The sequence below is a fragment of the Nesoenas mayeri genome (genome assembly GCF_963082525.1).
Source record: "Nesoenas mayeri genome assembly, chromosome: 7".
Taxonomy (NCBI): Eukaryota; Metazoa; Chordata; class Aves; order Columbiformes; family Columbidae; genus Nesoenas; species Nesoenas mayeri.
The window spans coordinates 15,405,971-15,428,969 of record NC_137551.1 but is presented as its reverse complement, the minus strand read 5'-3'; the positions used below and the strand labels follow the sequence as shown (position 1 = coordinate 15,428,969).

Here is a 22,999-nt window from a genome sequence, read left to right as displayed (position 1 = left end):
ATATAATATGGCAAAACTAAAGTCAGTGTTTGTAGCACAGTTCAAAATCATAGTGCCAGAATACTGAAATAGGCTGGGGGTGGGTTGGAAGTTATATTTTCTTACTTGCTGTCTCCAGTTCTCTCTTTAAGTGGGAATCAGTCTGCTGTTTTACTTGCAAAATAAAAACTTGGGATTGACTCAGTTCTAATGTAGCAAACCAATCAAAAATCTTCCACTAATGCTGGGATGGAGTGCTTGTTAAAAAATGTTCTTTAAAATAAGAATATAGAAAGTCATAGAAAACTTACAAGTACTCTGCCAGTTAATGTCTGGGCAGATATCATGACTCCTGCCCAGTCCTTCACAGAGGTCATCCATCCCACTTCTGCTGCCACATTCTCCTCTTTCTCATCTGTTGGTTTGCAGGCCCCATCTGCCTGTGTATCTCCACCACCATTGATCTTCTGGGCCTCCTGCAAAGTAAGTATTTGGGTTAGTTAATATTTAGCAATTTAACATTGAAAGTCAGCATACAGTTGTGGCTAAGAAATGCAATGAAAATAGCAAATTATGATTTTTGGATTCCTGCTAGATGAAATTAAGCACCTATGTGGCCATATCTCTTTAGAAAGAAAAGAAAGAGAAATATTCCATGAGACATCAGGCTAACAGCTAGATAATACTCTCCTTGACATTAAATTATAAAACCTATATTTGGTATCAAAAATGCTATATGTTCCTTATCTATAGGCAGCATAATTGCCAAGAGCTATGCATGCAATTAGAGAGCTACATATATATGACTTTGTCAGACATACACAGAAAGACCTTTTGATGTAGTAGTTCAAAACAACATGTACTAGATGCGAACATAATTTATGTACAATTTTAATTTACTATCACTAGAATTAATAATCTGAGTAAACCTTTACTGAGACACATGATGTAACAAGACAATAATTATCAAGCACGAAGACAAAATACACCACAGACAATCTGCAGGGAGCTGCCACGCTATCATTGAACCAGTGTCAGTGTTTCAATGAAAGTGTTTAATTTATCACACAAATTCTTCTGTCAGCAAGTGGCTCTCGTAGAACTAGAATTTAAAGAGAAGCCTCAGCTGCACTAAGCTGACTGATGAGTCACATGCATTGGAATTCATATCACTCTCTCCTGGATGCTGCAGCAAGGATGTCGCCCTCTATAATTGCCTGCTATGTGCTACAGTCACAGATGCTGCACAAAAATCAAGAGAAAGGATAGGAAAAGCCAGCCTGGATTGTACATCATCTAAAACACATCATATGCAAAGTATCAGACTGTGCCATGAGCGCGCCTTCAGTGACAACATAATACTGATGACTTCCTGAATATTGACAAGTTATGATAACCAGGCATAGGGGAGTCAAAAAATTCAGTGCTGAGGCAAGTACTGAGCACTTGAACTGCACCCATAGATCTACATTAGTGCTTCAAGCACTCTGCACAGACCAACAGCTTGAAATATCTTGTTTATAGCTGACTTGCCTATAGGCCACTAAGCAGGAAATCAATTGCCATTAATCCCCTTCAGGAAATCCGTTATACAAGCAAAGATGTTTGACGCTGGTTCAGTGATTATTACTACAGTAGGAATACGACACTATCACAGTCAAAACGCATGGCTGTGAGATGGCCTTGAGGACACAGCTGGACGTAAAGGCAAGGGCACTTCCTGAGAGGAGTACTGAACTAATAAAGCAGTTGCACTGAATCTGTCAACAAAGGACTATAGAGCAACACTTGTTCTTAGAGAATCACAGTATTGCAACTTAATTAGCTAATCAGATTATTCTCTGTTAGTCTCCCTCCCAAAATGCAGGCTCTATCTTCTTACTAGCGATTAGAGCACAGTGCATGATGTAGCTATTTTAACAAACTATTCAGAGTTACAGCAGAATTCAGTACTTCCTAAGCAAACAACCAAACAGATGATAAAAGCTACTTTATATTTGCATAACTGGACCTCATTCCCTGACAAATTTGGATACAGTGAATCACATGCTTTGCACTCAGCTTTGAAAGACGTATACTGCATTGCACAAGCACAGAGCACAACCTACAGAAATGAGCTCATGGCTTAGGATGGTGACATATGGTAGAACACAAGGTATTTCCAGGAGTGACACTTAGGGACAATTTGTGACCCGTCTCATCACCACACCATATAGATCCATCTTAAAGAAGTATCTTGACTGCCACTGGTGTTTTGATTATAAACCAGAAAACAAAACCTAGCTGTATATACCAGACATTGTAATAAAACAAAACATTTGGTTTAGGCAACTTAGACACATCTACAAGGCCTTGGGTGCACCTACAGGCCTCACCTGCCCTAGCCCCTCTCCCCCAGGGTCTCCTCCCAGCCCACCTGTGGCCTAGGACACCATTTCAGCCCAACCCAGGGCAACAGTTTCCCACAGCCCTGTCCTACCAAAAATCTTCCCACCAGTTCAACTGCCCTTTGTAACTGATCAAGCTTACCCATCAGTTTGTAAACTCTACAAACACCAGATTTTACTCCATAAGTGCTCCTCTGCACAGCACAGTGGGCTTTTATACTCTCTACAGTTTCCTACTGAATATAAAAGTATTGACAGGGTTTTCATTGTAGAGGAGGTGTAATTATATTCATTTACACTGAGTACAAATCAGTCCTGTTATTAGCTGTATAGACCTGCTTCATGGCTATTTCTTCACCTCATTGAGTAACCAACACCACAACCTGGTGAAGGTGCTTAAAAAATAACCTGAGAGTGACAGCAAATGTTCAATTATTTACAGGCACAGTATCTACAAGTAAGATAACGCTATCTTTATCCACTCTGCTTACCTGTTGTTTCACAAAGTGTTCGTTATTTTAATTACTTGACAACAGCAACATCCAGGTAGATTAAGTGAGAAGTAGAATATTTTTTGAAATATACATTTCCTGAACTTAATGACAAATGGAAGAGAATGTATGATGAGAAGGGGTGTACAAGAATCAGGACTCACTGTTCTACCAGTGGTTTGACACAGACCTGGACTAGAAACTTCAATAATTTGTCTTATATTTTCAGCAATAAATATTGATTTAGATTACACAAGTTTAGTTACCGTAAGAGACAGTTACCATAAGAAAGCAGACTTCAAAAAGGGAAAAGACACCCAAAACCAGCTTTCCTTTTATAAAAGGTATCCCCCTTCCTGCTTCACTTTAGTTCTCTCTAAAGTATCTGTTCAGACATAGAACTAACCACAGACACTACATTCAACCCAGGGCTGCATTACATAAAAATGAGAAAATTATTAGGAAAACTTAAAACAGCATCTGAGAATAACCCACCTTTGTAGAAGCCCCCAAAAAAACCCAAACAAACAAACAAACAAAAATAAACAGGACACTATGCAGACAACCCAATAAGCATGCTCTGAAGTACAAGTACTGAATAATAATAATAATAATAATAATAATAATAATAAAAAAAACAACAAATTGGTCTCCTGATCATATGTGTTAGAGAAAACAGGAAACATGCAAGTGATGTGAGTAAAAAGAATTGTATTAAAGTCTGGTGCAAAAGAAAAGAACTTTAGATATTCCTGATTATCTAATATTTAACTAGTATGAACAGCACACAAAAATGAAGTGTCGACTGTAAGGAGAATACAGGGCATTGAGTCATTGAGGAATTCCATCCTACACATACGCGATGAGAAAGGAACTGCCAGAATGGCAGTTGCACCTGGTTTGGAGTACGCAACAATAACAGAGGAATAAAATGTAATTTCGGAAAGTTACGGAAGGGTTACTTTAGATATTGATGAGAGTAACTTGCAATTTTATCTCTCTTAACTGCCCCTCAATTAACAGCATTGCACGCCTACAGCCTGCATTTTAAGAAATGTTTTATAGCATATCAACACCACTTTCATACCGGCCACTATTATACATTGGAAATCTACACTTATATTCCTTTCCTCTTCATTCATCTGTTTCCCCAAAGCCACCAACAGATGCTATGTGACAAGGAATGATTTTGCATATACATTTCCCCTTTCTGTTAGGCAGACCTCTAAAACACTGAGTTTAAAATTATTAGACTTCTATCAGTAAATCTGTTACATGCCCTTAGATACTTTACCTCGCCGTTTTGATAATTCCAAACAGGGGTTTAAGTTTATGTAAAACTGTAATGTAATGGTACATTCTAAGCAGCTGGGCAATATACAGTGTATGTCAAGATGTCAGGTACCTACTGAATACATTGTCACAGCAGATGTTCTCCATCAGATATAGTTTCCATCTGTAGTCTTCATCTTAATAGTTACTAAATACCAGTTTGCAGTACTAAAAACAAGCAAAACGGCAAAAAACCTGAAACAGTTCACCTGCTCTACTGCAGATAGGAATGTGGGAAAAATAGCTGCATGGAGACTTAGAAAGTTCTTTGAAAAGAGTCAATCTTACAGGACAGAGAAAGCAAACACTAACTACACATGAGCTACGAGGCACTCCCTCTAAACTTGCCTTTCCACAGGATTCCTTTGAATATTAGGTTCTTGGTCACTTTGAATATTAGGTTCTTAGGTTACACTGATGTCAGTTATCATACTGTAGCTACGGTTTGCCTAGTTTCAAAGGATTAATTATTGATACCCAGAAAAACATTATTCCTTTCACTGAATGAAAGTAAATAGAATGATCTGTGGAAAACATGGCTGATGAGACAGCCAAGAATTTTTCTTTCATAAAGTATTCACAAGCTGTGTAATTTGGTGTTTGCAAATTGGGCAGTTTAAGAAAAATTATATCCAAAAAGATTCCAAAACATTTCTTAGGTAAACTCCTGTGAGACAACTGTTGTTTTTGTTTGCTGAAATTCTAAGAAGCTCCTCACCAGTCCTCACTTATAACCGGAACCTTAATTTCTGTTCTGACCAAAAGAAAAAAAAACCAAAACACAACCACAAAAAACACCCCCACGTCATGTCACTATGAAGAGTCTAGGTTGCAAGACCAAATACAATTTTCTCCTTTTTTTCCAGTGACCAGCTCCTCTGTTGCACTTGTGCATATGTTCAGTAGTCCTCACAGACTTCTTTTTTTCTGTGCCCTTCATATTTCTGGTATGGGTTGCTTGTATAAATATCCCCTTTTCATGTCATTGTTTTGACTGACAAAAACTGCTGCAGTAGAGGAATTAATTCTAAAGCCTTGACCTGAGATGCAAGGGAAACTAGATTAGCAAAATACAGTGTTCCAGCCATGATCCCACAAACAGCATAACAGTCTGTCAAATGAAGAGTTCCTGGATATGGTTCTCACTTAAGAATACTAAATAGCCAACACCTACTTTATCAGAAATCTGAATAAAATTCAAACAGACTCAGTTCAAAGTCCAAAAGTTTCTACACGGTAATGGAGATGTTTTGATTTAACACCTACATTGATGTAAAACAGTATTTCTGAATAACCAGAAAGCTGGCTGAGTCGTTTCCATAACAGCCTAAGAATTGGGAGACATGCTGAAGTCCCTGTTCTGCCCCCAAATTTTTAAAGCCTTTAGCTACATTATCTACTCTCTCCATGTCTTCACCGCACTGCTGTAGAACAAGGCTAATGACAGTTTCTGTTGCATGGTGATCTTATAAAGAGAAGTATACTTAGGATTTTAAGTGCTTCAGTATTATACAAATCGCAGACGATGTAGGCATGGTGTATGGAATCATAAAGTAAGACTCACTGAAAGCATACTAGTAAAGATTGTTAGACTAGTTAAACAGACAGAGGTGTAAAAGGGAAGGAATAAATAACTCCAGGCATTGTAGTGAATGAAAAAGCACAGTCTTAATAATGATATGAGGAAGTAAAAATAGTTTATAAAACCAGTGCCCACTGAAGTTACAGAAGAGTAAACAGGGGCGGAATATAGAAGGATTGCACAATATGACCATCCAACAACAATTTAAAATAAAAAAGATCACACTTAATGAAGGAGACTGAAAGGAGAGCATGATTCTTGGAACTAAATATCTATGATAAAAACAAAGCCATTACAAACATACATGAAGTCAAACAGACAAACAGGTTGTTTTTAAAAAACTTTTGATTCTTTGTTCAAGTTAGCAATGATAATGTAATGTAGGCTTTGACTATAAGTTCAGAAGTTTGTGTGAATAATTTCATTTATATTTATTCATAATAACATATCCTTAAGTTCTCCTTTGTTACTTCTGATTGTATATCAGAACACATTTATAGAACTAACTGTTCTAGTGAGCTTGTCAGAAAACTACATAACAAGTAAACTTAGTCTACAAAAGACAAATAAATAAAACAGGACAAGTCAGTGATGTACAGGTAGGGAGTATTCAGTGAAAATATTTCAAAAATTTTCAAACTAACGTCCAGCCCATGTCCATGAATTTATTTTCCTTTTCTATATTCAACAAAGTACTTCTTATTAATTTCCTTTAGGAAGACTGAATTATTATCGCACTAAAATATTCCCTAGAGACCCTGTTCAATTATAAAGTAGCAGACAAAAGGGTAAAACAAGCATTTCATTTTATTAATGGGGACACTAAGTTTAAATCAAAGGAAACATATCATTATTCTTTGGTCCCTACATACCATAAAAACAGATATGATAGGCAAATTAGACAATTACTATGTAAGATAGAATATTAGTCTTTAACTGGCTTTTTTGTGGTTCAAACATTATACTGAGACCTTTATTTCAAAATGTGTTTTAAAAAGAACTTTATAGTAGCTATGCCAGATCAATAACCTTTAAATATCATGGAAACTAAACTTCTAAAAACGCATGAAGTAATATCAGATGGGACGAGTTATCAAAACTACAGATAGGGAAGGGATCCTTAATGGAAAAGCATAGAGAAGGGTAGAAAGGTGAGTGCATTTTCCTCCCATTTTGTTTCCTCCCATCTAAGAGGAAGCAAATAAAAAAAAGCATTCAATTGAAAATAAAACTGATACAGACATTATCATGAAGTTAACACTGCCACATTGCCTACATGCTATTGACTGATTAATCCAGGAGAAATTTCTGTCAGAAATGATAACACATTTTAAATATAAATAACTCAAAGAAAACTTGTTACAAGCAAGGAAAAACATAGTTCACTTACTGGCTTGATGCTTAACTCATTTTTGTGACACTACAGGATTCATTGCAATACAAAAGTCTCATGGTGCTTTATGAATGTGAAACAGGTCTTAAACAATAAAAAAGTAATCAACAGGGGGAAATCACCTAACTTGTTTATCTTGATTACAGAAAGTACTTCAGCTGATTGCTTCTAATTTTGTTGTTGTTGTTAACATTAAGTAACACCCAACTCCAATCCAAGTTTTTCAATCTTCACCTCTTGGCACTTCCTTACTGCTGTGAAAGGATGAAAATATGTTGAACACATTTGATTTTGCCTGATTTTAAGACAAGGTTGACCAGTAAATCTTTTATGATCTATATAATCTAAATTATGAGAGTAGCTTTTACTAAATAATTATATGATAGAAGCTGAAATAAGAAAACTGCTGGAAAAACTTATTCTCTGCCAGGAATATTCAACATTAAAACACATTGTTAAAAGATTCCAACAGTAGAAGGTTTATTTCACTGCAAGATGTATACAAATACAATGTACAAAATAAGTATCAAACTGCTTTGTCAGTCAAATTAAATTTCACAATATCTCTTCAGCTACATGCATTTCTCCATCCTGCTCGATTACAGAAAAGGAGGATTCTATCTATTAGCAAACAGTCATGTTTTCTTTCATTGTATTAACTTCAGAATACTTTCTTGCTTGTGCTATCAGAGGTATCAGAGACAGAGATGGAGACTAGACGGTAAAAGGAGATTCTTCCCCTCTTCTGTGTATTACAGATGAGGAGATTGATACAGTTTACTAAAACTGATGCTCAAAAGCACCTCTCTGACTCCTTAGGAAAGGCATTATACAGTTTAAAGGACAGAGTCTTGAAGCACAAGGTACCAGAACTGCTCCAAATCTGTGATCTTGGTCCTCGCATAACAGAACTACTCACTCCCTTGAACGGCAGAACTCCCTAGAAAACTTGCTGACAAGAATTTCGTGTTTTCATTTGATTCAAATCAAACACTTCCACATGGGAGGAATGGACTTAAACACTTGTGATTTCTATTTTATGTGAAATAGCAAATTATTAACAGTGTGTATAGGCAACCTTAATGCTGAGCCTGTCAAACAGAATTTATAGGCATTTTTATGTTTATAAAGAGATTTATGATTTTTCAGAATGTTTTAGAGGTAACAGGATAAAAGATGAAGGAAGGCAGTGGGACAAAAATAACTTTTGTCCCTAGAGGACCAGTTATCTCACACATTGTAAGAAATCTACAAGTGTTATTATTTAAACAAGTGGCTATGGCCTCATTCGTTACCCACTGCTATGGAAACAACATTGTTTAATATGAATCTCATTACTTCCTTGCATAAACGATTAAGTAGACAAAGGGGAAAAAAAATCCTTGAAGATAAATCTATTTTAGGTAACATACATTATTTTGGTTCATTTCCCAGACACTAAGTATTAGTAACCAAATTATCCAAAGTCAGTACTTGTAGACTACAGCAGCTGGTAGGTTTATGATGCAAAGAACCATACACAGTTCCTACAAATTCATAGATACTGACTGAAATATACAGCAGAGAAAAAGGCTTATTTTTTTGTGTGACTTACATATTATAGATCCATTAAGTTTTATTTATGTCATATAGAATGAGAATAAGCCCAGTGAATTCTCTTCGACTTTGTTAACCTTATCATTTTAAGTAATAGGAATAACCAGAACAGACACCATTTCCTCCTATGGTGGGTGTACCAGTGATGGACCTCTAGGAATCGATGCATGACTGTGACATTGAACATAGCCTTTGTAAGCAATTCGAAGTCAGACACTGGAAAATAAAGATACACGTTCTCCATTCTTGGCTCTCATAACATGAAGAATTACAACTAAGTCTTCTTGCTCATGTCAGGATTGAATGTGCCTGTACCAAAACCTGAAGATTATGCTCATACTCTGACAGGTCATTTTGCAAATGAGAACAGCAACTCTGAAGTTGCTTGGGATCCCAAATTGTTAGAAGCAGCCCTGGCAGAGTTGCACTAGTAGCAGAGGACAGGTGAGGTGCTTAAAGGCAGACATAGTTCTGTCTCATGATTCTGCAGTTTTTTGCTTCAAGATTTATCAAATCAGCAAATAGTGTATATGTCACAAAACGATGTTACCTCAGAATACTCGCTCAATCTTTAAATTATGCACGAAACAGCAAGCAATTATTGTCCACTGATTAGGAAAGGTAACAAATAGAGGTGAGAGGATAGGTCCATTTAAATTTTTAGCTTTTTCTCTAAGAATAAGTAATATTAAAAATAAATTAAAGGATAACAATTGCCAAGTCATCAGAGCAGAGTGTTAATTTGCTCAACCTTCAAGAGAGCAGATGAAGTTGACTATGATCAGTGATAAAGTTAATGCTACTATGGAATTTCAATCTTGAAAAGAAGTGGAAATCCACCATGCCATTTGTTTATATCTTGCAATTTTGTGATAATCTGGTAACTTTATTATAGGGACCAGAACTCCAGCTTTTTCTTTAAATTTATATAAAATTATTCTGGCAAAAGAGTTTGCAGCAGCATAAAGATCAAACAGCTCATCAAAGCAAGTTGTAACACTTTATTCACAAGCTGCATTTTCAGAATCTACTCAGCTTGAAACTTTAGAGTCTTTCTCCATTTACAGTGCTGCATAATTACATCACACAGCTTCCCAAGATGCAGGTGCCCTCCATAATTTAAGTGTGAATGAGATTCATTGACAACCCCATCCAAGTACCACATGAAGTTAGAAAATTTACCTTTACTACTTCTTAAAAAAGGGATTAATTAAAAGCCCTAGAAAAGTAAAAACAAGTAGTGATTCATACATCAGTAATTTACATCTTCCAAATATCTGAGCCTAGTTTATTCTGTAACGAGACAGTGAAGCAATACATGTAACTACAGGATGCATTTGAGAAATTCACTTTTGAGAAATAAATATCTCTGTATTTCAGGTTCAGCTCACAGAAATGAGAAAAAAAGAGGAAAGAACTGTAAGATCAGCTTTGTTTTGTAGTTTAAAAGTGTGATGTTTATCCACACAAACTAGTTTAGCAAGGAAAATGGGATTTGCAGTTTACAAAGGCAGAAGTCATGTGTAACGTGATTCCCATTTTGTCTGCAGACACACAACTGTAAGAGAGTATTCAAGAATATTTTTCTTCCTAGTCACTCTAAATCAAGGGTGTCAAACTCATTTTCTCCAGGGGCCACAGCAGCCTTGCAGTTGCCTTCAAAGGGCTGAATGTCATTTTAGTAAATACTCCTGCATTTATACAGTCCTAAAATTCCTAAATTTTCTGTGGCCTTTGGAGAAAATGAGTTTGACACCCCTGCTCTAAATCTTCACTGTGCTCGATGTACTAGAAGCGATGTGCAACACTTAAGTAGTTTTACTTTCACTTACTCATGATGAGCATATTGGCAACCGTTACTGACTTGTTTTACCAGCTAAGGGCATCTAGTGGTCTTCACCCTAGGCTGCAAAAGATACTCGCTGAATAAAGTTAACTTCCTGTGATGGAGGAAGCTTTTTCCTTAAGACTAAGTCATGTAATGGATTTTGCACTGTGCTGTTTTAATAAAGCTTGCCTTCACATCTATTTTAAAGGGAACTCAGTGGAAACAAAGTCTCCTTGTTATTGATTAGATCAATAGAAAGAGCTGTAAAAATTCAAATGAAGAAATATGTTACCTTAATTCAGTTTTGGTTTTTTTTCAGGATTCAAAAAACTGATAAAACAACTTTATTTTCTCTAAAAGCCCACCACTATTGCCATATGAATTTAAGTTGGGATCACTTAGTTACACAAAAATATTTTGCTGTACTGTTTTCTGCTCATGTAGATAACCACAGGAGTAACAGAAAGCTATACATTAAGCTAACTTTCCAAACTCTACTTCCATTTTTATAAAATAAAGAGTATTTTACACAAAGTTCCAATCAATTACCCAAAACAGAGGCTAATGAAAAAAAAAAAAAAGTGCCAACCACAAACACACACACACAGAGATTCAGTAATTGAGCTAATTTTGTTTCTATCAGCTGTTTTCCTAAAGCTCTTAGCTTTGTCCATCACATGCACCCACAAACCTACAAAACTTTAATGCTTCTATGGGTCAGAAAGTCATTTTTGTGAGCTGCTATTTAAGCACACCCCACCTCATTAATTCTCCTGCTCTCTAATCTCCAGCAACATCTTTGCAGGTATGATGCTAAATAAAGTTTCCCTCTTGCCTCTTAAGAAATGTTTGATAACAGATACAATTTAAACAGAAAGGGGGAGAGAATGACTGGGCCCTCACTCTCCTGCCTCTCGGAACTCTACTCTCACTACAAAGGTCCTGGGCATGTTTCCCATCATGATCAGCCTGAGCAGCTGTTGGCATATGAAAGCAAACCCCGTGAAAGTCCGCAGTGTCAGAACAGGAAAAAAAAGAACCTGTCTCTGAATCTCTGTAGGGATTGTAATCTAGATTATAACCTAGAAAATGAGATTATAAGTGTTGTGGAGCATCAAATGAAACTAAAAAAAAAAAATCACAGTGATACTACTTCGTCCAGAGCTATAGAAGTACAATGATAAATCTAGTAGTTTCTCTGACTGGGTTTGGGCTGATGGCAACCTGATCCAACAGTGTGCCCAGCAGCCAAAAGAGCCAACACAGGTCCTGGGGTGCATCAAGCACAGCATCACCAGCTGGTCAAGGCAGGTGATTGTCTCGCTCTGCAAGGAGCTAGTGTGACCCAGCCTCAAGTATTGTGAGCAGTTTTGAGGTCCTCAATACAATGAGACTATTAGAGTGTGTTCAGTGGAGGGAGACAATGACAGCGAAAGGTCTCAAAGACAAGACTTAGGAGAAGAGGCCAAGGTCACTTGGTTTGTTCAGCTTGGAGAAGGGAAAGCTGAGGGGTGACCTCATTGCAGTCTACAACTTCCTCAAGGGGGACACTGGAGGAGGAGGTGCTGGTCTCCTCTCTCTGGTGACCAGTGACAGGGCACAAGGAAATGGAATGAAGCTGTATCAGGGGAGTTCAGGTTGGACACTGGGGAAAGGTTCTTCACTGAGAGGGCTCTCCAGGCAAGTGATCACAGCACCAAGGCTGTCAGAATTCAAGAAGCTTCTGGATGATGCTCTTAGTCATCTGATTTCATTTTAAGTAGTCCTGTGAGGAGCAGGGAATTGGACTCAGTGATTCTTATGGGTCACTTTATTCTACAATTCTGTGACTAATCTCCTTAACTTCAGTCTACACCTGACTTTTTCTAAATCTAACCTTTCTAATCCTGCTGTCCTTATACACCCATGACTTCTGACCCTGTTAAGATGTTTAACCTAACACAGTAGTGATGGGGAAAGAAGCCTTCCAACTAGTTCAGTAGAAGGTGTCTATTGACAAAGAACAATATATTAAAAGATAAGATTTATGGTCCAAGCCATTTATTCAGGAGATAGGGAGGTATTATCCTTCTTAATTTTGTACTCTCCATTTACTTGATTTGGAGGTGAGGGGTTTTTTTAGATTTTGTTTGTTTTGGTTTGGGTTTGTGTTTTTGTTGTTGGAGTTTTATTTTGTTTATTTTTCCTTCCACCTCCCTCCCCATTCAATGCATAAGTTTGTCATTTGGTGTCTGCAAGTTTGGCTCAGAGCCTCCACTCTCTTTCATAGCATCTTCTACTATTGCCATTGATTCCAGTGGCTCTGAGTACTGAAAAGATGATCAACAGCAACACACAACCTTCTGGATGAAACTATGTCAGCCTCCTGGGGTGACAGCAGATGTTTTTGTTATTCCTCATTGCAGGAGCCAATACTAACAAGGGAAGGGGCCAAAAAATGAAAGCAAGACTTACAGCAGGAATAATATTATTGTCCAGTGAGCACTGAGGTCACCGTTTAACTAAATAAAGCATTCATGGGAGGATACATGCCAAATTACCAAAAGGTTACACAGCCTTTCAGCTTGCTGGAAAGATTTTTGTTGCTAGAACAGAAGAAAAATATAACTGTAATAAAAAATACCATTAGGCAGGACCTAAACCCTGTAGTGTGTTTGGCAAGTCTATTGCAACTGGGACACTGGAATAATAAAAGCTACCACATACAGTAATCAAACTCCAGAGGGAGGATGAAAGTTGCATTGTTCTGACTGTTTAATTGTAAAAGCAAACATATGGGAATTGCTGAAATGAATATGCAGACATAGTTTGCTCATGTACAGCTTGGAGGAATTAGGGAGAAACTTAATTTCTGAAAATTATATCAATTCAAATTTAGATTTTTACCAGTATGGAATTTCCTTGGAGTCTGCTTCATTACTTCTGTCATAACAGAAAACTTAATGGTACAAGGATTCTCAACAGTTTAATACTCACGTTTTTGGTTTATATGGTGAAGTTATCTTTTTCTGAAGAGACATTTAATCTCACCACTGAACATATTTTAAAATAAATATATTTTGAAATAATGACAACTTCAGGAAGAATTTAAACTTAAAACTGAAATCCTTTACATACACTCAATATAGTAACTATTTTAAATTATAGAGAAAATAAATTATACATAATTTTCTTAGTGGTTCTAAGGGACAAATTGAAGAAAGTCTCATTCACTGTGATGTTTTTCAAGCCACAAAAACTTCTGTGCCAATAAATTTCTAACAGATAATCAAATTTATTCTAAAAGCAAACTGAAGCATGTCTACTTTTTTTTTTTTTTTTAAAAAAGGCTCCATACAGCTCTCATTTTCATATAGCGCTTTCCAAATATTTTATTAAGTCAGCTTAACCTTCATTTTCAAAGGCATTTTAAAAACCCTTTACTATAGGCTCAAATATGGCTAGAAGAACAGAAGGAAACCGAATTAATCAATCCCCACAAAATTATGTCAGAAATAGGGCAAACTTCCCATCACAAGTTAGATTCCTAACTACATTACATGACTTACTTCACCTTGGAGGAAGAAGAGTATCAGAGGTGTGAATAGAAATCTTGTTCCTTGACATCAGACTAGAGCAAAGGCCATACTAACAATTAACTCATATGAAAAGAAGGGCCAATTTCTTGCAAAGAGTTTACAGACCTTTTAACAATTAATTCTAGGTTATTAGAATACAGCTTTGAGTCTGCTTCCTGCCACCTCAGACACACAGCATCCCAGTAATGGTTGGCTTGCTGTGCTCCACACCCTGGAGCTCAGATCAATGCTTTCATTACTCAGAGATCTAGCAACAGTGATATTTAGTAAAGTGATCATCAGCCACAAAAAAAACCAAACAAAACAAAAACAACAAAAAAAAAACAAACAAACACAATTTTAAAAAATGTATGATTTTCTGCTGTGCTCTTCACTCCCTATAATAATGAGTTCTGTTGGAATCCAAGTGGGAGAAATTTTTCATCATCATAGGCATACCGATTATGCGAATGTCAGCCCTGTTGGAAGCCAGACTGAAACTGTTAGGTATGCTGTTTATGAGATGGCTGGAGCAAAACAGTAGAATAGTATAAAAATAAAAGGAATACTTAACAGAAAAAGTGAGGTTAGAACTTTATTCAACTTGCATGCAAGTCCTGGGTCACTAAAACAAAACTGTTGCCTCTGCTCCCTCATTCCTTGTGTGGGAGGCTGGGATTGTGTTTGTGCTTTCAATGATTAACTCTCACATACACATACACTCCAGGTATTTTTGAAAATCCTTATACATGAGCTACATTTGATAACACCCTTATCCACTGAAATGCAATCACCTTTTCTGCTAACCACACATATAGCACACAAAAAGAGTTGATGCCACTGCCAGTTGTTCGGATTCTGATAAATCATTACATCAACAATATTAAAACACTTCTACAAAAACTGCCTTGTGACTTCTGTTATGCCTGACGTTAGTAAAACACCTTCTGTATTTGGTAACTGATGACTGATCAAACATGAAGTTTCTGATTTTGAGAAGGTATTCCAACTGAATCAAACAGGCTTACTAAGAGTGCTTATACCAAAGAACCACCCCTGCAAAATATCACAGTGCTCTCTAGGATGAAGAGAGATTCTAGCATAGGTAACTTGCACACTAGATACTAGAACTGTGTTCCTTGAGAGACCCTAAAGCTGTTTGAGGGCCTCTCCAATTACTGGTGTACAGTAATATCCATGTTGTGACAAAACTATCTCAGAAAACAGATTTGTTCACATTATCAGTATTTTTGCCCACATATATTCAGAAAAACAACATTACCATCTCAATCTTTCACAAACTCCTCTTAATTCTATAAAATCTCCAGAGGTCTCTGAAGAACTGAATACGGCTTCCTGAAAAAATGAATGCTTTCCCTTTTATGAAAGAATGCATACTTATCTCCAAAGTGTCAATACTTCCTCCTCTTCCTATGTTTCTTTGAAATCAAAATGTAGCTTTAAAAAAAAAAAAATAGTATTTCTTTATAATGTGGTGATACAGCATCACCATCAAATGACTTCCAGGTGGTCTAATAAAAGCTAAAATCCTGATTATTAGAATATACAAGGTATCAATTTAATTATACAGTACAACAAAACCAAGAGGTTTGGGGGTTTTTTAAACTAATAAAATTCCAAGTCAGTGACCTAGACAATAAAGGTACATTGATTCATAGGAATTAAGGATCTGGGCCAGCAAGTATAAAGACACATTCCCTCCAGGACAGGACAAAGCATATGGCTCTATAAATGACTCCGTATGGCTTTACAAATTATCCTTTCCTTACCTATGTTGTATTTGACCCAGCATCTGCTATATTTCTTTTTACCACACATATTTTATCATATTTTTTAAATGCTCACAACTAGTATTTCACAGTACTATATAAGCATAACCTGAAAAGGATTTTTCTCTGGGTTACAAATAAAATTAGTAAAATTGTAGTCAGCCTCCAGTAGTGGAAAGAAATACTGTAGAATCACACATGATTCAACCCAAGAGGTTCATTAGATTTATAGAGGTATTAAGGGTAAAATACACACCTGAGCTCTACCACATGAAAATCAGTAGCACTCTGTCCTACTTGTCTCTTTGCACAGAAACCATTATAAACATGGTTGCATTTTGACTTCTTCCATCATGATGAGAAGAGCAACTCAGAACTATATTTACTCTGCTGACTGCATAGCCCTATTCACCGTGTAAAAGGTAATGTCACAAAACCGTACAGAAAGCTTGCATTATTTAGTTTGTTCAGTTTTAGTATTCCACAAAGGAGTTCGTATACTCTTTCTCTGGTGTCTTTCAGAGACAAAATAATTCAAATTAGTAAGCAACTACTATCTTATGGCCACAGATCGGTCATTAAGCTCAATTAGTTCTATGGATTCAGCCTGGGAACACAAGTGTATCTACTAATTATAGAAGTAATCCCTGTAGTCCTGGAACCAGTGCTATGCAATGACCACTAGCACATGTTACTTTCTGCAGCATGAATGCAAATGAAGTCTCTCTGGTTTTGTATACATGTGTTTAAGAGTTTAATGACTAAATCCAGATCCAGAGAGATTTTAGTTCCAAAGGACAGAAAATAAAAAGATGACCAAAGTCAGAGTTAGCTACTTGTCACATATAGCACCTGTTGAAATATTTAAATAATAATTTTATTACAAAATGCATGGAAGACACCCACAAGTCTCACAACCAACTTTTGTTAAGCAAAACTTGGCAGCTTTGTCCTTTCTTAATTTAAGGGCTATTGCACCAATTGTTATCAATGCAATCAAGAATAAATAACTTGAGTTAACACTTTGAGGGAAAAATTGCTGGACTTTGCTTCAGGAGATAAATAATGGAATAAATTGAAAGAAAATTAAATATTTTTCTGCCCTTGAATTTTGCTGCCTACAGTCTTCAACCACACTAACAGGGAAGACCAAGAAAAATAACATTCAGTATGGTAGTGTTTGTTCTGGGAATAAAGTGAGAGTTTTATTCCACAAGGATGTTACTTCAACATTTTTTTAATAAGTACTAAAAGGAAACATTAAAAGTAATAGGAAATCTTTTTAAACAGTAACTTACTTGGCTCTCTCAGAATTCCTTGGGACAAGGGTTAATAGTGAAAACTGCCTTTTGCACCCTGTTTATGTTCAAGTGTAACAAGAAATAGTTTTGAGGAGTCAGCATCATTCTTCTATACAGCAAGTTTAGATTGCAAAGAATCTACTAAACTTGCTTCAGCAAATATCAAGATGTCTCCTGCAGTGTTACGTCCCTTCACATTATTAGAGTTTGGAAGGAACTCTTCATCTAAGTAGGCAGCACTACCCATTTAAAACATTATTGAAGTCTGAAACATTTAACTCTCTCTTCTAGCCATTCTAAAATGGCATATAACAAGATCAAATCCAGCTGCTTATAATTATTTAAAAAAAAACCATGTTTTTTCAAGTGCCAGGAAGTTAAGCATGCTACCACAGTCAAATTCAAATGCAGAAATTTTTATTTTGCCTATTAACTTTCATTCAGCAATAAATTCTCTATTCCCTAGAGCCATTTAGTCTTAGAAATACAAATGTAGTGGTGCTTTCTTTTGCAGGCTTCAGGTTACTGTGGCTATTCTTTAAAGTAAAGCATTGTCTTCCTCTACTAGATTTTACAGATTATTGCAGGTCTAAATATATTTAACAGACGGACAGCTCTGTGGAGATCACAAGTCTGTGTACTGCAACAATAGCATAAATTGGAGGTTATTTTCTGATTCAAAATACTATACAAGTGATTTATTTCTTTATTAATTCAAGGACAAATTCAAAACAATGCCAGCAATAGTTACTTGTGACCTAAAACCCATTCACATAATCTCATAAGTCACTTCAGTTTGGGTGTATTTTGTTCAAAATGCAAAGGAAGAGCTTTGAAAAATAATTATATCAAAACAAAGAAGTCTTAAACATGGTATATACAACTGGGAGACACAAATAACAATTGTACTAGATACTATCATCTCATTCTGTTTTTAAAGAGAGGTCGGACACTAATTGCTCTTTAAGAGTAAGGGAAGCCTTTTAATATAGTTTTAGGTGTCTTTCCATTAACCCTCTAACATGTATAATTCCCTTCCCTAGCCAACAACTGGACACTTTGCTGTGACAGATCCGATCTTTTGTTTGATTTTGGAATAAGGGAAAGTAAAATACTCGTTCTTTCAGAACACAACTTTGTGCCTAGTAAGGTTACATTCTGCTGGTAGAATCAATGGACACTCAAAGTGCTGACTTACTATATATAAATAATATATGTTGTTATAGTACCATTCACCTGACTACTATTAGTTGCCATCAGCTAATGTATGATCAACTTTAGAAGAAGAATTTTTATGTCCAGGGTAAGCAGCTGCCAAGCAGCTGGTACTTGTGCAGAAGTTACAAAAAAACCTAAAATCTGCCAAAGCAAGTAATATGTTCTTTTGTGCAAGATGGATGGAGGAGGAAAAAAAAATATTCTGAGAATTCTGTAATTTTATTAACAGGAATGGGAACAGTAGCCTTGGGATCCAGAAAACATACATATTAAACAACGTGCAGTCTACTTTTTCCAACCTCTTAGGACAGTTCACTCTGTTCTGAGCTGCCTAATTTTGTATGTGCTCAATTCATTTAACTTTTCTAAAAATAGAAGACAGAGTACTTCTGGAGACAAAATAAACTTGAAGACATACTCGTGTTTCAACTAAGCATTAGTTTTCTGTATGTGGGAAGTTCTAGTCAGTCTCTGTCAAGAGAGCAAATAAAAGTAGTGAAGTTTGCTAATCCATCACAGGTCACATACCTCCACAAAGAAAATAACATTATAATTTAGATTTCTCTTTTTCTAGAAGGGAAAAACAACAAAAGATAACATGAGAAATACTTTGGGGCCTTATTTTACTTTCTAGGTACATATGTGCATATACAAGCTTACCCTTACCTAGGAATAAAAATGTATTACGAGTATTTCCTTGACAGGAACAAAAATCCAAATTATATAGAATACAACATTATATTGTCAGCAGTAGAACACACTACTGAAAATACCACATAAATAGAAATAAAACTGTTTCCTAGTACATACCGAACAACAGCAAAGATCTAGTACTATATAAGAAAAAATAGATTTTTAAAAATAAATGTATTATGTTTGTATTATTAAACTATTCTAAGTAGAAATGTTCTTTAATGCCTAACCACAACACCCTGAAACTAATGAGAGTTCATCCAGAATTAGATTTGGGTGCTGTCAAACAGGTAGTGAACATAAAAGAATCTACATATTATAACACTCCCCCTCCAACAGAAATCACTATGCTAATCCTGTGAGTAAAGACTACCTACATTAACATAATTAGTATCAAATGAATACCAAAAAGCATTTATTACCACACAGTTGCTTTCCTTAAAGCACTGACTCTGTAACATTGGGACTATTTTTTGCACACAGGATTTACTAACACAATTTGGGAGTTTCACTCTAAGCTATCACCCAGAGACATCTGGAAAATAGAAAGCTAAACAGCTAAGAGACAGGAAGGTGACTCTGAGGTCTGACAAACTACCTTAATCAACAGCAAAGCAGAATTTTGGGGAGTACCTGAGAAAGAGAAAGCCTGTTACATCACTGCACACTTGAGATTGATTAGTTATATTGGCTGGAAGTGAGGAGTTCTCGTACTATCATCATCAACAACCTTTATAAAATATTTCATGCAGCTAGGACTGAAGAAAAATAAGTTATTTATACTATCTTGCTATCATTACAATAATATCCAAACATCTCACAGAGTTCAGGATTTACTCAGAACACTGGCAATCTTGAAATATTTGTCTTCAGATTATTTAGACAAAGCAAGGAAGTGTTATTTGACCCACTTATTCCAATTCTAAAAAGCAGGTACAGATAAATAGAAAGCATGCAGGAAGCCTGCAATAAAATACAGATGTGAGTTCAGGTGATATAATTTAAGCTATAGCACTAATGAATGGAATATCCTTCCTCTTTCACGTGGCAAATGTAAACAGAATCCTTTGCCTTGCTGAATAAACCATATACATACTTGAACTCACTTCTGACAAATCTTACGTAAGTCCTTGAGGTCATCTTTTTGAAATAACCTCATGTTACTTGGTGTATATGTGAAATGCGTTCCTTATAGCCTGGGTCCTTTGACAATTTCCTATTCTAATTAGTTTCCATTGGTCTAGAAAACATAGTACTTCTGAGGACTGTAAATTTAGCCCATGTCCTCATTTTTTTTCCCTTCCTTGAAGAGGAAGGGTCCTCATAAAATTCAAGCTAGTAGCTAACTAAGTTTTGGCAATGTTTTTGTAAGACATTATCTCATCATAAGAACCCCTGAAAAGTTGCCATTTAGAAAACGGGTTACCAATTTAGTTCTTTAATTCCTTGTGTCTGCTACCAACAACTCAACCTTTGAATGTAATAAAATAAGAGCAGATGGACAGCTCACAAATACAGCAAAACCGCACAAAGTCAGAACAGTAGCTTCATCCACACACTAATCCTGGAATTCTAAGCCCAAGAAAAAGTTGTCCTTGCTATGAAGAAATCCATTTTCAAATGAATAACGGTTTTCAGGGTAAGCGTATCTGAACGTATTCTCAGTCAAAAAATGGAACTGCTACTTCAGTTCACGTTTAGGAAACTCCTGTGTGTAGTGGTTGAAATCAATCTGGATCCCTGCCTGCCATGCCAAGGACTATCCTTTATTCTTTTTCTATCCAAATAACTGTTACTACAGTCTGTGAAGAAAATAAAATCAGTTCATGGATGAGAGAATAAAAAAACTTTACATTCCAAACATGAATTCATTTTTCCATGTAGAGTTTTAGAAAGTAGGAGCTAATAATTTAGATTTAAATACACAGTACCACAACACTTCAGAGACTTATGTTGCCTACAAAAGCAACAGCCTCTCTTAATTTAAGGAAGCCAATGTACTGGATGAGAACTATACAAAAGCAGTTTCTGTTCTATTCCTGTTGGTAGCCTAGAGAGTAAGAGGTGAACCTTACCCTCAAGATAGTTAGGAGCAATAGCTGCTTCCATCTGCTATGATTTCTGAATGTTAAGATCCCAAATTATGTCTCGGTTTTGCTTTATAATATCCAGCATTGAATATGCTGAACTATCACTATATTAACCACTACTGTAAACAGTTAAGCATGTTAAGTACTGGATTGCAAGCAGAAAGTGACATGCCTAGTCCTTAATACACCCCAAGGAAAGTAATATTTAACCATGGAAAACATAAAAACCTACTTGAGAATTTTTGAAGCATTACTCTAGAATTCCAACAGTATCAAGAGGTTCTTTAACAGCTACTAAGTTAGCAGCAACAAATAAAAGGCTACATGGAAGTTTTCAAACAGTCCATTGATAGCAAGTCATTTAATATTTATCAGCAACACTTTTGAAAGGTGTGTTTATAAAACAGAGAAGGTTATTCATGGAACTTCTGAGTACTTTCACATTTGTTAAATCAATGTATCTTGGAGAATAGTTCTGTGAACATCGTATTACATCCTTAAACATTTATTGTGTCAATTAGGAATCTTAACTTTTTTATTATATTCAAATATTCTTTATATTTCTCATGGATTTTTTTACTGCTGCTGGATTAAATTCAGAATACAATGCATCTACATCAGATGGAAATATTAATACAGACACTGAGATTTGGTTCACTAAATTCACACAGTACTCATTGAACATTTAGAAAGTTAATGAAGGATTGCATTTGAGGGTTTTCTATTGGTTTTGTTGGTTTTGTTTTTCCTTTGCAGCTAGCACTGCTGTTCCACTTAATGATAACTGCTTTGTTGTAAAAAAAAGTCCAAGGGTCTGTGAGGAGGCAACAAGGAACAACTTAACAATACGGAAAAACCCTGAGGAGTCATCTCAAAAAATGTTTGAGACAATAAACAACTTGTTTGAATTTCATTCTGTAAAATAACACTAGAGGTTTCCACAGTATAGAAAATTCTCTCCCAGATTAGTATTATATTCTTTTAGCATTTTCAAAACACACTTCTGAGTTATACTTCATATCTATTTCATGGGCCATAAAGGCAACAAAGTGCAGTTCAGATCATAAAAAACAAGGAATATTAATCCTTCAGTCTTTTTCTTTTTTTCTTAAACACAAAAAGAAATTATGCTATTTTGAACCTGCGAAACATATAGAGCAGTGACAGTGATTCTACTTCATTTTCTCTCTGATGAGCAATTTAGTGACCTATTATGAAACAAACCAGAAAACTCGCTCATGTGCATCTATTCTTGAAAGTTTCCTCTTCTATAAATAGCTGTACCTTGACTTCTTTCTAAATATATTTCCACATCAAGGAGCATATTTATAATAAAATATGTTCCGATAAAATTTTTGTTAACAGTTTTAAAGTGTCCCAACAACTGTGACAAATTAATGATACAAACTAGTTATAGTTGTCAAGCTACCACTTACCTAAGTGCTTAAAACTTTACAACAATTCTAATCTGCATTAACAATGTTCAGAATTCCTGTCAGATGGAACAAAAGTTTTAAGTCATAAGAAACTTCACCTGAAAAATAGGAACTTGAAGTGAAAGTATACGACAGTGATGTGATAAATGCACTGATAAATATTTGTCTTCTGACAGAGAAGTATGTAATACTTATTTAGTTTTACATAAAGAAAATATGAAACAGCCCTTCATATAGGATAAGCAAAAACAAAGATTGCGAAGATTAGAGCAGTTGGATTTTATTGCTCAAGCAATACCATGTGTTCTGTCCAGTTTTAATTTTCT

The 22,999-nt window shown here is 35.8% G+C and overlaps 1 protein-coding gene across 8 annotated transcripts in view; it reads right to left on the bottom strand.

Moving 5' to 3' along the window:
* Window positions 1-22,999, bottom strand: part of KCNMA1 (potassium calcium-activated channel subfamily M alpha 1) — a gene marked incomplete at its 3' end in the record, with an annotated part of 468,462 nt that overhangs the window by 348,470 nt on the left and 96,993 nt on the right. For 7 of the 8 annotated variants that reach the window (XM_080347450.1, XM_080347452.1, XM_080347453.1 and 4 more), the window contains exon 2: window positions 291-455. The exons of the other annotated variant lie outside the window; for it this stretch is intronic. In XM_080347450.1, the coding sequence (XP_080203576.1) occupies window positions 291-455 (165 nt within the window). The remainder of the gene's footprint in view (window positions 1-290; window positions 456-22,999) is intronic. 8 annotated transcript variants of the gene reach the window in all.